This window comes from Aptenodytes patagonicus, chromosome 9 (assembly GCF_965638725.1).
Source record: "Aptenodytes patagonicus chromosome 9, bAptPat1.pri.cur, whole genome shotgun sequence".
NCBI classification, from domain to species: Eukaryota; Metazoa; Chordata; class Aves; order Sphenisciformes; family Spheniscidae; genus Aptenodytes; species Aptenodytes patagonicus.
Genome location: NC_134957.1, coordinates 15,958,758 through 15,975,696, shown reverse-complemented (window position 1 = coordinate 15,975,696; position 16,939 = coordinate 15,958,758). Strand labels below are relative to the sequence as shown.

Here is a 16,939-nt window from a genome sequence, read left to right as displayed (position 1 = left end):
GAAAAAAGGTGGCAACACCCTAAAAGATGCCTTCTGCTACATACTTCTGATTGCCTTTGCTTGCTAAGACTGCTTTATTGATATACAGAATGAAGGAGAATGAAATGAAAAAGAGATTACTAGTAGACTTAGCTGCAACCAGAATGACCTCAGTTCAATAGTCCTAAAACCTTATTTTTAAAAAAAAAACACATTATGAAAAAGATAACAAGCACATTTTATTCTCTTTCATGTTGCTGCTTATCAAATACACTACTACTCCCCCCACCCACGTGATGAAAGTGTTTCTTTTCCAACAGCAAGGACAATCAAAATCTTGGTTTACTGATAGCTATTTTAAGAACTATTGCACATCATTAGTTGCTGCCCTTGATCTATCACAGAATAAGTGTAAAGGGAACAGCTACCAAAAAAGTTCCAACGGACAAAAGATAAAGGTATCAGTTCAGTGTAAGTAATTAAACTGTAATCGTACCAGGCAAAAATCACACTTTTACAACACATTTAACTTTAAAGAACTTCCGTTTTTATACGGATTTCTCAGTGGTACAAAGGCAATTACTATTTAGTCATTACGCAATTAAGATACGGTTATTACAAACATTACAGACCATTTCAAGTAAAAAGCCTCCCATGCAATTCCACAAGCACAAGTGTGCCAAAACTAAAACAAATGAACTGGCCACAAAATAAATCAAAGGCAGTGGGGGTGAAGGGAAGGGGGTTTAAAACCAACTCATCCCACGGAAGTAATTGTGGCATATTACTCACATTTTCCACACTTCTTAAGTACAGCCTGTAGTTTGTGATGTACACTCTTCCTTTAACGGGGCCATTAAACGGACACATATAAATAACATCCTTGTCTGTAAGAAATGCAGCATTTCTTAAAGATTGTGAAAAGAAAAAATCAGAGCTAAGGACAGGATCAGTTAAGTAGCAGTAAAATAAAGACAGCTGCACTCATAAGAGCCACTCTGAAAGATGAATGAATTTAAAAGTAATAAATCTGAATTTTGTCCACTTGAATTATTAAGAAAATGTGAGAGTTTCATATACTAAACTTGCCCAAATTAAATCAGCAGATTTCAGTAATCTTCCCTAGTTACATTTGTGTTCTTCTCTTTCTCTGCACTACATGAGAGAGGGCAGGACAGCGAGTAGATTTAAGTCCTCTCTGTGATTACTGAACCAGTCTGTTCACTACCCCAGAACAAATATGTTCTTCTGTTGATACTATCACATCTTTCAGTGCTCTGTAACCAATTCTGTATTGAAATGCGTAGTTCAAGTTGTAAAGTGTTCAGGAAACTCACCATCCTGAAGGGAAACTTTACATTTCAATCTGAGGCAATCAAATACAGCAGGGCCATCAGCAGTGTTTCAGCAAGGACAGTAACAAAATGAGTACTAACACATACTACTCAAAACCCAAAGATTTAACTGAAGCAATGACATCAAAGACTTAAGTGAAGCACTACAAACCACCTATTTCTCCCTGTCCACTCATTTCTTTAGCCCAATCTATTTATCTGCCTTCCACAACAAGCACCCTCCTTCCCGCGTGCTGCCCCAAAACACAGAGAGTTTTCATAAGGATCATATCAAACATTCATCTTGGTTCCACACCCTCTCCCTCATGCCTTCCCCACGACTTTCCTCATTAAAAACATAACTACTTCCTCGGAATCACCACTTTGGTTTTACCTCAGCCAATCTTGTTTACAAACCCACCTAACAAATCCTCGGGCGGGGGGGAAGGAGAGGCTTCACAAATAAGAGACAGACCACTTTCAGTTGCATTCTGATACCTCAACATAAACTTCCACGAGTGGAAGGCTCCATTCCAGGAAGAGCCTCCGTCAAGTAAGAAATCACTGTACACAATACATTAATCTTCCTTATGCTACAACATTACTGTATGTAAAGGCTAACAAGTGCATAGTAGCTACATGCATGCCATGTTGTGTCAAGGAAGCGTAAGATTGTACTTAGGGTAGTCACAGTTTGGACTAAGGTTCCACACTACCGTACACAATATCAATACACAGTGGGTGGCATGTAGAATTCTCTTGACTTCGGAAAGCTTGGAGGGGCTCTCATCACTAGACACGTGCTACTTAGTCTGTAGATACCATTATGACACATCTTGCCTTGCAATTTCTTTGTATGGGAGGATCTGCCATGTGTGGAAACCAAGATTTTAAAGACTTAAAAAGTTATTTGTGATAAGTGATAAAAAGTCCCTATCACTTAAAAAAATTCATGACATTTTTAGCATGACTTACTCCCACCCCCAGCCCAAACCAGTCCAAATTATGAAACAATCCAGTAAGATACATGTATATGCCAGACTCCTAAACATACACTGCGTTAGGCAGATATATAGCTTCATACCTGTAACTCTAGTCTCTCCTGGCAGACGAGGTATTTCTTCATTTTGTTCCCAGTTAGTTCCATCTTTTAGAGTCTAAAGAAAGAGAAGTACAACAGCACGTCGTATTTTATTTACAATTCTTTCAAGTTCCAGATTAAAAAAAAAAAATCTTAAAGGTAATTTCTGCATGGGAAAAACAGGTTTTTCCATAGTAGAAACTGGCAGACTAAACCAAAACAGGAACACACACCACTATCCTAAACTGCAACTATTAAACAATTAAAGGTTGAACAGATCTGAAACATAAGCATATTTTAGTCTTTCTTCTTCTAAAAGGATAGTTAACTATATTTGCATTAAATTGGAATTAAATTTCTATACTGTAAGTTCTCTGAAAGTTTTGTGCACTTAATTTTCCAAGTATGCTGGGTTTGGAAGAACAAATCAACTGAAATCACTTAAGCAACGTACTCACAACTATTACACACAATCTACTCTCTTGTGACTTTCCCGCATTCAGTAGTTTTTAAGAACGATTAATAGAAAATAATCTTTGTTTTTGAAGAAATGCTTAAAAAGCTAAATAAAGCCTTAGTTTCTGTTTTCTTGCACACAGGTTACATTTTCTTCAGCCACGCAGCATCAAAAAGCAGAGGGGAACACCATATATAGATTGCTTTAATGTATTTTCCAGTACAGATGAACATTTTAAAACTGAGGCAGCCAAACATAACTAGGTATAACTTATCAACTGCAGTACAGAATCTCTCTACAGCATCAAAGTGCCAAAAACTTTCAAGAATGCCACAGAATATTCCAATGTAGAAAGCAAGGATAAGAGTAAGTATATTAGAATTGATTTTAAGGAGGCTCTAATAATTTGCGATACAGAGAATATTTCACCCATCCAGTCTGAAAGATATTTAAATCTACTCAGTTAACTGCATTACAAATTTAGCAATAAAAATAAGTATACACATTCAAGAAAAAAAGTCATTCAAATACTAATTTTTCTACCCAAATATGGACGATAATGATCTCTGGGACTTCTGATGTAAAAAACGTGTAAAAAGTTACACTCACCCTTTTACTTGAGGAACTCTCCAAGGAGTTTGAGTTGTATTTAGGTGTTGATGATGAGGCCATACCGGGTATCTGATGAAAAAGCACAAATTGGAGACTTAAACTTCCTCCTGGACTACAGACTATTTACAGGAGAGGTTTTAGACTTTGGAGGTCCACAGGTAGACATCAAGAGCTTCCAAGAATGTTTTGCAAGTTACTATTAATTTATAAAATTACACAATGCCTTGTAATTGAAGGTCACTATTTAAAAGCATCCAAATCAAACAAGAAATTCATTACTAGCTCTGGGATTGGTTCTTATTATAAGGAATATTCTGACTCAAGCTATATTTTGGAATTCAGTTGTTTAAATACTATTATTAGTTCAGTCAACAGACATTAGAGTGCTTGTTTTAAGCAACAGGTACACATACTATGAAATGCAACCTACTTGGAGCATTTGTATTAAGACTTCATTTAGGAAAACAGGAACAAACTATAAAATTATTGCACAGCTCCTGAAATCACAAGCATGTCAATACATCCAAGTGTTTGAATTAAAAAAAAAAAAAAAAAGGTGAGAAGGAAAAAGCAGGAGTTCCACAGTACTTCTACATTTAAAAACAATCCCCCATTTCCTAAACTGAAACTTCAGTTAGCACACCAGAAGGGGGAGTGTCCAGCCTTCTGGTCTGAATAGCCTTGATATGTTTAAAGGAAAAGGATTTTTTTTTTTAAATGGTATTGATTAAAGACAGAATCGCATGATACAGGATTCATCATCTTAATCATTTCCTGACATTGCACAAGGGATCTCTAGAACAAACACTGGGAAAACGCTCACACTTGAAGTTACTCCAAACAGTAACTTCGTACCAAATTATACTTCCCTTTCACTAGTCACACGCCCTTCATCAAGACCATCTGACATGGTACAGCAACCTTGAAGAGTTTTTATTTGTTTGTTTGGGGGGGAGGTGATTACAGACCACACAATCTTTGCTTCTATTCCATAAATGAAACATTGCAGCCTTAAACAAGCACTTTCTCTCCCCTCTCAACACTGAAAAAAGTTTGCACAGATTTCTCTGCACCATGACAAATCAGCCCGTGCTCCTTCATAACAGCAGGCTCACAGTGACACTGCAACAGTCCTACACAAGCGATAGTGACAGATTAAACTGCAAGGTCCAAAATGCTTTAAAGTTACTATAACAATACAGGAATGTGTCTCTGCGGGAAGAAGGTGGAAAACCATGACCTGAAGTTCTACAGGTTTGTTACTTCCTTATAGTGCCTAAGTCTTCCATATGTCATAAAGAAAACATAGGAAACCTGACATTGTGTTTAAAACTAATATTCAGTGATACAGCTTATCAGTATAAAAATCACACCCCTCCACCAAAAAAAAAAGAAAAAAAAAAGAAAAAAGGAACCCACATTAAGTTGAAAAATTGAAAGTTGAACGCCGCAGAGCCTGTGTGACCCTGTCACACAGAGGTATTACTTCCTTCCTGGGTCTCCAGCAGTCTCAGCATTCTCCCAACACCGAAACAGAGGGGTCCTGAACTAATTTTAGTGCAACGCCAACAATTTAAATGAAAAGCTATTAGCAATCAACATTAAATCACTGTTCTTTCAAACTACCCTCCACAGAAAAACTATTGCAACACTGGAGGCTAATGTTTTGACTATAATTTTGCCTAGAAGATTAAGAGAAGATATTTTCACAGTTTTTCCTTTCTTGCAATAGCTTACATACTATAAAACTTAAGGTAGATTTAACTTTTTCTGTATTGCTATGTTAACTTGTGAACATCCAATATTTGTTCAGATGACTTTCCTTAATTTATAGAAGCTTAAGTTTTCTAATAACCAGATATTTATAAAGGTAAAAGGTATATTTACTCAGAAGCTTGTTTTAAAATGTTTTCCACATGAAGTGGTTTTTGTGCATATTTTAAGTGAGAAATACCAGGCGAGAAAAAAAGACAAAGGCACAGCAGCCCCAGTTTTTCTATGTCAGCATAGAAAGTGGTTTTAACTGGAGCTCACATAAATTTAAATTAAGGCTGCACCGACCATGAGAGACAAGCGAGCATAAACAAGCCCTAGAAAAGTGACTTTTAAAAGATGTGGCAACCCTGAATAGATGTGCACTGCAAAAAGGAAATTTTGACTGCAGCAGGTACAGGCACACCCAAGCTAGCTGTTGGTCTTGCAACCGCGGCTACTCCACCAGCAAAGCCACAGAAAGACAAGCTTCAGCAGAGGTCGCACGAGCCCACCCAGGATCCTGGACACTCACCTCAGTGCCAACCCACTGCCTAAGCTCATAAGAACAAAAGCTCGTTGGGACATTGCTTATGCCTTTCAATACTACCACCAATCGTAGCATGCTTCTGCTGCTCACACAGGGAACAGTATGAAGTGTTCTAAAAGCCTTCTGTTTCCTCCTTTGCTTTCTATATTATTTCCTCCCTTACCGCACATTCACTAAGTTTTGGCTGAACTGCAGCATTACATGAGGTGAGTTACGATTCCGAAATAATCATCCGAGTCCAGAACACTGACTATAACTTTTCCAAACCTCAGTGTAAATAAAAAGGAATAAGCAGAGATCCTTTCAGATTCTCAGAAAAACTTCTCTTGGTAGAACCTGACAATACAGCGGGACAGAGCTCGCTTCCCCTCCACTCTGCCACCGCACTAGGCCACTTCAAACAACCAAGATGTCCGTGCAGCTCTTGCAGCAGACCTTTATGTGCGTGTTTCTGTGTATGTAAGTTTACTTCATGTAAAATTCCCTCAACCCTCCATGAGACTGATTTTTTTAAACATACTTTACAGTGAGCATGAATTCACTCACTGACTTCAATTTCTACAGAATATTTCATTATAGAATTACAACCAACTACTCTGTTCATTTCCAACACTAACGATGCAAATTAGACTTATTCAGAGCTAATCAAGTTGAATAAATACGTATTGAAGGTAAGGTGTTATCTGTCAGATATTTTTTTTTTAAAATCCATCAAACATTTTCACCAAAATTAATGCAAATTATTTCATCAGTATATAAGTGGAAGAATTCTTTTAACGCTACCCAAATTTTGCTTTGAAATCCAATCACACTTTAAAAACCCGAACACTAATAAGCACATTTATAACCACCCATATTTCCCTGATTTCTATAAGTAAACTATGGTCAAGTAATTAAACTTTACATTATAGAACACCCATTTAGAACAGTGTCCACTTTTGGAGCCCGGTACAAGACAGGCATTGATAAACTGCGGTGAGTTCAGCAGAGGGTCACCAAGAGGACCAGGACCTGGAGCGCCTGCCCTGTAATGAGAGGCTGAGGGAGCCGGGAATCATTCAGCCTGAAGAAGAGACAACTCCAATGGGACCTCACAGCTGCCCACCAGTACCTTTGAGGTAGTACCTCTGAGGACCCTGGCTCTGTCTTCTCAAAGTGGTGAGTGATGAGAGGACAAGACACAACAGAAACCGAAACAAACTAGATTCCAGCTTGATTTAAGGAAAAAAAACACACCCTACTTTTGCACTGTAAGGGCAGTCAGGCAGTGAAAACAGGGCCCAGGGAGGTTGCAGTCTCCATCCTCAGAGGTCTTTAAGACCCAACTGAATAAAGCTTTGAGCAACTGGGTCTGATCCTACTTTGAGCAACGGGTTGAACTAGAGACCTCCTGAAGTCCCTTCCAACCTGAATTACTCTATGCTGCTGTGACCCTCAGGCAACAGACAAGACTAAGTTCTCGTTTAAAAGTACCCATCGAACGAGGACACACCCTTAAAGTGGACACCTCTATACCAAAAGAGCAAACAAGTTTTCAAAAACATTTTAAATGAACATGAAATATTTCCTTTTATAATATTATTTCTTTTTCTGTCAAATTGTAGAAGCAGCTTCTGGCAACCTCCCAAAGTAATATTACCATGAACAATTCAAAAACATACTCCATCATAGTCTTAAAATAGCTACAACTTTCTCATAATCATGGAGCAGCAGTAGTCCTTCCACACAGGGAAAAATCTTGCAAGTAGTTTTCCACTGCAAACACATTTTATTCCCCAGTATCACCCAGATGTTTTTCTATACTTGCACAAAAATTGAAAACCATACAAACCACACGCTTGCCAGCAGCTGAACAGAAGTACAATTACTCTGCAAATTTAAAACAAATAAGACAACTTTGTTTATGATATTCTGCAGTTACAAACAGTTGAACATTCTTCCCTGACTCCAGAATAGCAAGGAGACAAAGCAATTTTACTGGATTTAACTTGAACTAATAAACAAAGCTTTGTTAAAGTTACTAGAACTTAATATAGTAACACTACCAAGAAACATAGGCTCCAATGATCTTACAGTAACAATTAAACTACTTGGGATCTGTATTTTCATTAAAGATGATATTTATACTTGTGCTTCCTAGGATTCATGGGAATGGAGGCACAACAACATTTGAAAGGGTAGGCACTGAAGGCCAGATTTTAAGAAGTCAATTCAAGGATCCTATCTGCTCTTTATTAATAAATGCCGACAGACACAAGCATATGCCCACACAGAGAATCTAAATAAACTTTAAAACACGTAAATAAGCTTTTGAGGGTTAAGAAACCTGAAATGACCAGCTACTCTTTCCTTAAGGTTCTTCACTGCCAACAGGTTAGAGGATGTGTGTAGTGCAGCTTGGAAAGACAACCAAGACTCTTACAAGCCATGTTTAGATTGACAACAGCCTGGTGAAACTAGTTCTCATTGTTTATGATCCAGGAACAAATTAAAGCTCATTTGACATTTTGCTGGTCCTTTTAAAGGCTTCATCTTCACACCAGAATCACACCAAATAATTTGTAATTATTGTATAACTGAGCTGTGCTTTTGTCAACCTAAAATCTTTACATGTATAAAGAACTAGTTTATGCCCAAACACAACATAATCTGCATCTGCCAAAGGATTACTACCACAAACATCTGAGATCAAGTAAACTGCATCAAGTAAATTGTGAGCACCACTTTCCAGCTATTTAATATTTTTGACCCTCCATCACTGGATTAAAACTTTGGAAAAAAATGCTTTCAAATTTGTACCTATATCAATCATTTGGAGCAACAACAATTTTGACAACACTTAATGTAAAATGAAGTTTTTAACTTTGTATAGTCTATAATGTTCAACATGTTAATCTGCAAAGACTGAGGAAATTAAACTGCTAAATTACCATACACAGAAGACATTTACAGAACATACTGAGTAAGAGGTAAACACGATGAAAAAACATTAGTGACATATTATTGTAGTTGAAACAGTTAGTGTGTGTGTGTGTATATATATATATAAAAATATATATATAAGGGCAACTGGATAAGCATGAGAATTATTTGCTTTTACCAGAATCAGATTTATCAATATGGTAAAAATGAACAACAAAAAGTTTGACTGAACATTTTCTAGAAGCATTCCAATTTCTGTCACACATCAATAACCACACACAGGGTAATGCCAAGGTTCTCATAATCCTGCTCCAGGTAATGATTTGTGCAAGAACGAAAAAAGTTTGTGCATCTCCAAGGCCTCTCCTAAAAATACAGTTACAAAATTTATTAAGCCCCTTCATTTGCTGTCATAGTAATTCAGAAAACAATTAGAGCACTTCTAAAAAGAGTTACTGTTACAATTGGACAATTATATGACACTTGAAAGTGATCAGTGCACTGGGTTAATCATTTAAGATCTGCAAGGCATCCATCAGGTTAAAAATGAGGTTATCTTCATAGTTAGACCTGACATCAAATAAGGAATTATTTCAAAGAGAAGAAAAATAGTATTATATTAGTAAACAATTTTTCACTGTGCTTGAGGTAAGTGTAAGTTAGTGCAGACATGCAGAAAAAGCTGCTTGCACCCTCATTTAAACAGAAGATGCAAAAAATGAAAAAGCAGGTTCGTAATAACAAGGAATGCTGGTGTTACACAAAGATTGTAGAGTTTTATTTGGTACAGTAACAACCTGCAGAGCCAGTATGAATATACTGCCTTGTGTTTCCCATAATAAAATTAAAAGCATAAAATACAAAGTCCTAAAAACAAAACCACATCTGTCAGCACCACAACTGCACAGAAGAGATAACACATAATACATAGGTTCTCAGAAATTACATATAAAATAGAGCAGAACTCTAGGAATTTCTAAGACAGTAGCAAAATTAAGCTAAGACAACCATGAAAAGAGAAGGGAAAAAAAAGTATTTCGCTCTAAGTATCAAGCAGAAAGGAACATAAATCCTTTAAAAATATACATATATATGGAAAAGCAACAGTCCTGAAGGGTCAAGCCAACAACAGCATCTAAGTTATCATATCAGAGGGTCACCGAAATAAGCATCAGCAACTTTAACACCAGTAAATGAGCATTTACTCTAACAAAGTTAAGAGTAGTCATTCATCTCATTAAAGGTTAATAAAATTTTTGAATTACATATAAAGATATACAGGGATACAAAACAAGTCACAAAAAAAGATCTACAACAACGAAGACAGTTTTCCAGACATCAGCTGTCCCTAACCAAACAGCACACCAATCAACCAAAAAGAAACACGGTGAGACCAAAGTGCCACAACCAACTAATCAAGTCCATAGAAATAAATACATCTCTTTCACACTCATTTAACCAGTTATATTTTAACACAAAGGAACTATACTCAATAACAGAAACAAAAATAAGGTAGCAGAAGTCTCCAAAGTTTAACAAAGCTACAAAAAATAAGTAGTGTAAGGCAGAGCATTCCAGTTTCAAACAGATAAAAAAAAAACACACCAAAAACCCACAGAAAATCCACACCACAGAAATACTTGCTTATACTTATTTCCAAAGGAAATAAAAAAAAAAACCAAAACTTCCTGCAACAATGAAAGATACCAATGCAGGGGGTTTTTAGAAGCAAAACTATTTTTTTTAAATAATCATAGAATCACAGAATGAACAAAGTTATCCTGTGATGGAGTTTTAAAATATATGTACATATTTAAGCTTTCTCCTATTTTGTATCCCACTACAATCTGCTGTATAGCTGTGGTTTTTACTTCAATTTTAACAGTGCTCATTTCGTTTTCCCACCTATGCGAATGCACTGCTAACACTTCACCTCGCCTCTAGCATTTATAGAATCATAGAATCACAGAATAGTTTGGGTTGGAAGGGACCTCTAAAGGTCATCTAGTCCAACCCCCCCTGCCACGGGCAGGGACATCTCCAACCAGATCAGGTTGCTCGGAGCCCCGTCCAACCTGACCTGGAATGTTTCCAGGGATGGGGCATCCACCACCTCTCTGGGCAACCTGGGCCAGTGCTTCACCACCCTCAGCGTAAAAAATTTCTTCCTTAGATCTAGTCTAAATCTAGCCCCCTTTAGTTTAAAGCCATTTCCCCTTGTCCTGTCGCAACAGGCCCTGCTAAAAAGTTTGCCGCCATCTTTTTTATAAGCCCCCTTTAAGTACTGACAGGCTGCAATAAGGTGTCCCTGAAGCCTTCTCTTCTCCAGGCTGAACAACCCCAACTCTCTCAGCCTTTCTTCATAGGAGAGGTGTTCCATCCCTCTGATCATTAATCGTAATGATGTTGCTCATGCTCTCTGACCTGATACATTTAGACTACTTAACTAAAAAACAGATTTTAACATTTAAAAGTCATACAGTACTGACATCAAAAGCATGCCTAGAGCAACGCCAATTCAGACATCATAGTTACATGTATTTACTTGTGGCCAGTAGCAATTACCTGCCACTTGTTATGCAACCGATGGCAAACAGAAAGAAAGGAAAACCGACTTACCTGTGAGATGTAAGTATCATTTAAACACGAAAAGGAAGGGGCTCTATTAAACCACTTGAGAGCACTTATGATTTCTTACCATCAGAGTTCAAGGGCAAATCATACCTATGATGTACACCAACAAACCACCTTTGCATATCAGGTCATAAGCTTCTACCTGCACTTATTCCAGAGTGGATCTTTGGAGTCAACATGGATTGCTAGATCACGGAATCTCCTGTTTCTTCTTTACCATCACAGTTACAGGGTGTAAAATCCTTCCAAGTGTAACCTCTTAGTAATGGAGTCTGCAGCCCTTACCTTTCCTCAGGTGGATCCTCATGACTTTACTGATCTGAGACTGGATTATGCCACTAGTGGGTCTTCTCTTTTAATGTCTAAATGATATTCCCCATTCGCATGTACTCACTAAATCTAAATTTTCCAGGGAAACCGTATGAGCTTTCAAGTCTCTTTGAAAGCCTTCTCAATTCAAGCCATAACTAGAACACAAAAAGCATGCCAGCAGTACAAGCTTCAATGGGATACTGTGCATGTAGAATGCATACTAGTATTTGCTCTTCTGCACTGAAGTTTTTAAGTCAGTTAATCAAATTCTTCAGTAATGCATTACAAAAAAATTTCTGTATCCTACAAAAAAAAAGCATAATTTACAAAAAAAACTTGCAGTCTGGATCTACCTGTTTGCCAAATGCCAATTCTCCACCAGGCTTCCTGTCTTTAAGAAAAATGCACTCTAGAATCCCTCATGTTGCCAATTCTCTGCTGGACTGTGAATGGCAAGCTGTACAACTCAACACAGACTGCTGAATTTGTTTGCAAAGAATCAGAAACGCTCCCTCTCCCAGAAAAACCATTCTCTTGTTCTCTAATGTGCCCTGTATTTGAAAGGGCAAGTCATTGTCCCCAAAAGGACTCAATATGAACAAGTGCAAACGAACAAAAGTTCACAACAGCCAAGTGACTGCTAATTCGGCAAACAAATTAGAAGTGTGCCAGTTGCCTGCCCACTCCTATTTTATAGCAGGTGTAGGTGTATATATATATATATAATATATATATTTATACCTACACTATAGCAGGTAGTTTTGAAGATATTAGAAGGAAGACCTTGCACTAACAAAAAATAATATCCTGACAATGAAGTTCTACAAACGGCAGCAAGTAGCAACAGCTTGGCAGAAAGTTTGGCAGATATTTTTTCAGTGCCACCAGATCCTATGCACTTCTGGGTATATGTTTCTTTAAAAAAAAAATAAATCTTGTAGCTTGTACATGGAAGCCAGGTATTGAATAAATAATAGCTGGAGGGAGTAAAAAATCTTCAGTTCTGTCTGGACTGATATATCTCCTGTCTCCATTTGAAGGTTTTCTTTTACTGTCTTAACTTCTCACGGAATTTGACTCCCACCCTATTTTCAAAGTAAATCACAATTTCCAACAAGACCTAACATAAAAGTTTGTAGTATTACTTTTTCTAATTATCAGCCCAATTGCTTCCTCCTTTCAAATTATATTGAAAATGTAGCTTAGGGTGATATCCCTGGCTTTTACCCTGGCAAGCTTTCTTGTAAGAGAATTACAAGCTCTCTCACAAAGAGACATGATACAGTAGGACATGTGCTATCGTGGACACTAAGTAACTTATCTGCTGATGGACTCTGATCTGTTAGTTAGATATTTCTCATGCTTTGTATCACTGTAACAAGGAAAAGCAGCACCTGCTTCAGTGGTAATAAATATAATTATTGCTAAGGCCTGTTTTCTAGCAACTGTCAGAAGTCTATTCCTTGTAATTTATGCTAACACTTATTTCTGTCCACTTCTACTCACTTATTGCTTCTCCTGTATTTGTTCCACGTGTAATTTCTTTCTCTTGCCATGATTATCTTGTTTCCTGATTTTTTCTTAATATTTACTCTGGTAACTGAGTTCTAAAGTGGAAGTTCAATCATGTGAGTGGATCAAAGAAAGCAGTAGTTTCCCCTCTATGCATGTAGCCACGTACAGCCAGTAGCTGTTAAATCCAGCTAGATTAGGTGGCATGACAGAAGTGAGCGGGTTTTTTTAGGAACCATTTGTCACATTACCTCTAGAATCAGCATTACATCTGTAGGAAACCTATGCCTGAAGGCTGATCTGTGGCTTTCTAAACCCACCCAGTCGATTTTCTCTACTCTGCATCCCCTGCAGGGAATGTATACCTCCCACATTGTCAAAAGCTGATGCGGTTGACAGGAAAGCCTATGGGATAGCAAATCCAGCTTCAAAGTTTTCTATTAAGAAAGCCTTCAGTTGCTTTCTGCTCATTCTTCTTGAAAGATATCCCCTCAGGCCACTGTAGTTCTATTGCTAAAGATTTAACTGATGATTCCACAAGAGAAATGGAAATTGTATCTGTTATATAATGATATACTGTACAAAAAAAAAAGACACTGTAACAGTTAAAATGACATCCCCTACTCAGGCTTTCCTCCAACTTTCCTTTGAGAACATGTACAACTGATGCATCAGACTCATCCTCTTTCATCTGCTGTGTTTAGTTCCATCTTCCACTACATGAATTGCTTCTCTGAATACACATAATACCACAGAGAAAGTACCATTCTGAGTTTGTCTCTGTTTAAAAAGAAGTAGACTAAGGACTATGATGAAGTCATTCACAAACCGTTCTTTGCTTCAATCCCTAAGAAAGGGGAGATTGGGACTACCCTGCCCAACTCATTCACGGGGCAGCACCATACTTTCGGGTGTGCTCTCTTTCAAGTAACAGGCAGGTACTTTGCCGGGCACAGAAAGTTTGATACTTCTGAATTCCACATCTGCCTATGTATGTTATGCATTAATGGGTCCGGTCACATCCACAGTCTCTGGCATACAGCCTTTCCATTCATTATATGCAACAACCCAGCGAAGAGGTTGCGCACCAATTACTTAGATTTTGTTGAAAAACACACACCCCAACTTAACACAAAAGTGTAACCCAGTCTACTTGAAAACACTTACTTTTGTTTTCTCTTGCTCAGAAGCCTCCAGATTCAATAAGTCATTTCAACTGTAGAAAGTATAGAGATGCCCACTTCAGCGCGAGATGAGAGGACAACAGTGTGTTCATTCCTTCAACTTTCAAACAACATTTGACTTTTGTGCTGTAGCTGGCCCCTGACAGGAATGGAGCAGGTAGGAAGACATTGTTAGCACTGCCAGAATATTTCAATTGACATTACTTTTTAAAAAACTTCAGAAAGGAAGCAAAACCCCAGAATAGTTGCTACTGAAAACATTCTGGCGAAAGGAAACAAACAGTACTAGTTCTTTTTATGTTTTATCTTCTGTCACGAGGTTTGGCATCAAGTAGTTGGAATTGAGAAGAACCTTCTCTTCTAAAACTTTAAGATACGGTTTTGAAGTGTTTCTAATGTGTAAACCTTACGCAGACTTTTAACCATGCTTATGTTCCCCATACATATTTGGGCATCTTTCTGCACACAGTTAAGCATTTCCTCTCTCGTCCCTTCCCAAAGAACACCGCCATTTATTTGTTTCTCTTCCCAAATACATTCAGGAATTACTTTCATATGAAAGCTGCTATGCAACTTGGCGAAGTCAGAAGGAATAGACCATGAAACAAAACTTAATTTTACCTGATTCGGGTTCTTAGAAAAATTAGCACGTTGTCTCCTTTAAAAGAACACACAATATTAAAGATTTACAGCTACTTCTCATTAAATTAGTCTTGCGTTCTAAATTAACTATTGTTAGTTAACACTGCAACTCTACATATCAGGAATACATTAACACTAGAGTTTGCTCAACCTCAGTGATGCTACAAGCCCGCCTCTTCGCCAAGTGCATCTTTTGGAAGTTTCCTTCTGACCAAGCATAGAATGATAAACAGTACAAAAAGGGAAAATTCTGCATTTTATTGAAAATACCTCTACATCTCATCTCTTGTGACGTTTGCCACACAATGAAGCTACATACAGCCCCAAAAGTTCTGTGTGTTAAGGCTCATTGCACTTACCAGCTTTGTTAATAACTGTACAGCCTAACTTTTTTTAACGACCTAAACCACAAATTTACATTAAAAAGAAAACTACAGCAGGAAAGAAGTTTTGGTTTTGCACAGTGTTAATCCTGTACCATGAGATATCTGCCCTTCAAATCTGGTTAATGATAAATAGATATATGGCTACTAGCAAGCAACGAGCAGAATACTGCCCCAAAACAGGTATTATGCAGTAGAGACCAGGTACTTTTTAAACATATCTAGTTTTGATTAGTACTTGTCATGACAAGACAATCTACAGGCCAACTGCAAAACACTTAACACCTACACGATTTTAAAACTGAATTTGCCTATGTTGCTTTCTACAGTACCAAGAAAAAAGGGGCTTTCTGTGAAAAGAAAAAAGCTAATACCCTTCTTATGCTCTTAATTACATGTACATCTGAAAAAACCCCCACAAAAAACAAACCAACCAAAAAACACCAATCACACAAAGCAGGAATTATGCTTTTTGACTGCCATAGCACAAAGACCAGCAAGCAGAAACAGTCTATCATCTTCAAGAGTCATTTCTTGTTTTAAATCAACTAAAAACCTTTGCTCTGAAATGGAAGGTTTCAGCTTTTCAGCCGTGAACACTGAAAGAAGTCACATGCTTCAGAACAAAATTTAAGCCAGTCAGAAATGACTACTACAGTGGCTTAAAAGTCTGAAAGCGAATCAAGAGCACTCGGAATATTTTCGTATCACAGGAGAGAATTTCTTTTTACAGGAAAGGTAAAAATTACAGTTCAAAGGTGTCTTTGCTAAGCCATGACGCTGGGCTATGCGCTTCAGCAACGTCTCGCTTCCAGATTGATTCAGCACATCAGGGCGTGAGTCAGGAGAAGCCGGAGCCGAACAGCAACAAGCAGCCTCAGCAGCCGTGTCCCACCAGCCGCAGGGCCCCGCCGGCCGCTTCGCGGTTGGCGGCCACAGGTGACTCCCGGCCCGCGGGCAGGCACCGCGGCCCGCCGGGGATGCGGGGCTCCCAAAGCGCTCGGGGCGGCAAGGGGGGGGGCCCCTCACAAAAGCCTCCGGCAACCCCCAGACCACCCCGGGAGGCGAAGAGGCAAGCGACGGGGGACGCGAGGTGTGCCGTGCCCGGAGGGAGAGGGGCTGGGCCGGAGGGAAGGCCCGGGCCGGCAGCAGCCCCTGCCCGGGCATACTGGCGGGGGGGACGGGGACGGGAGGAAAGGATCCCCGGCGCGGGGAGGGGCTAGGGTGCGGGGACAGGGGCGGAGACAGCCGGGGTAGCCCCGCTGCCCAACCCGGGCCCCACGGAGACTCACCGCGACGCGGCCGCCGTCGCCGTCGCGGGCCCGAGTGCGGCGCCGAGCGCTCCCCGCCCCGCGCGGGCCCGCCTCGCCCGCTCACGTGACGGGCCGGGCGCCCGCTCCACCCCGCGGGGCGAGTCCCCGGTGCCTGCCGGGAGGTGTAGTCCGCGGGGCCGCGGGGCCCGCCGGGAGTTGTAGTCCTGAAGGGCGGTGCTCGCGGCCCAGGGGCTGTGGCGGGAAACAGCCGCCTGAGGCGGTGCGGGGCGCCGGGCCGCGCGTGGGGAAGCCCTTCGCTCGCCGCCCGGCGG

At 39.4% G+C, this 16,939-nt stretch overlaps 1 protein-coding gene across 3 annotated transcripts in view; it reads right to left on the bottom strand.

The window, feature by feature from the left end:
• Positions 1-16,702, bottom strand: part of MTM1 (myotubularin 1) — a 46,012-nt gene extending 29,310 nt beyond the window's left edge. For 2 of the 3 annotated variants that reach the window (XM_076347232.1, XM_076347234.1), the window contains exons 1-5: positions 16,647-16,702; positions 14,313-14,468; positions 3,461-3,532; positions 2,398-2,470; positions 772-866 (exon numbers count right to left, since the gene is read on the bottom strand). In XM_076347232.1, coding sequence (XP_076203347.1) covers positions 772-866; positions 2,398-2,470; positions 3,461-3,523 — 231 coding nt within the window. In that variant the 5' untranslated portion in view covers positions 3,524-3,532; positions 14,313-14,468; positions 16,647-16,702. Of the gene's footprint in view, positions 1-771; positions 867-2,397; positions 2,471-3,460; positions 3,533-14,312; positions 14,469-14,950; positions 14,988-16,646 lie in introns of all 3 variants that reach the window. The other variant, XM_076347233.1, reaches the window with a different exon arrangement.
• Between the last annotated feature and the right edge of the window lie 237 nt (positions 16,703-16,939).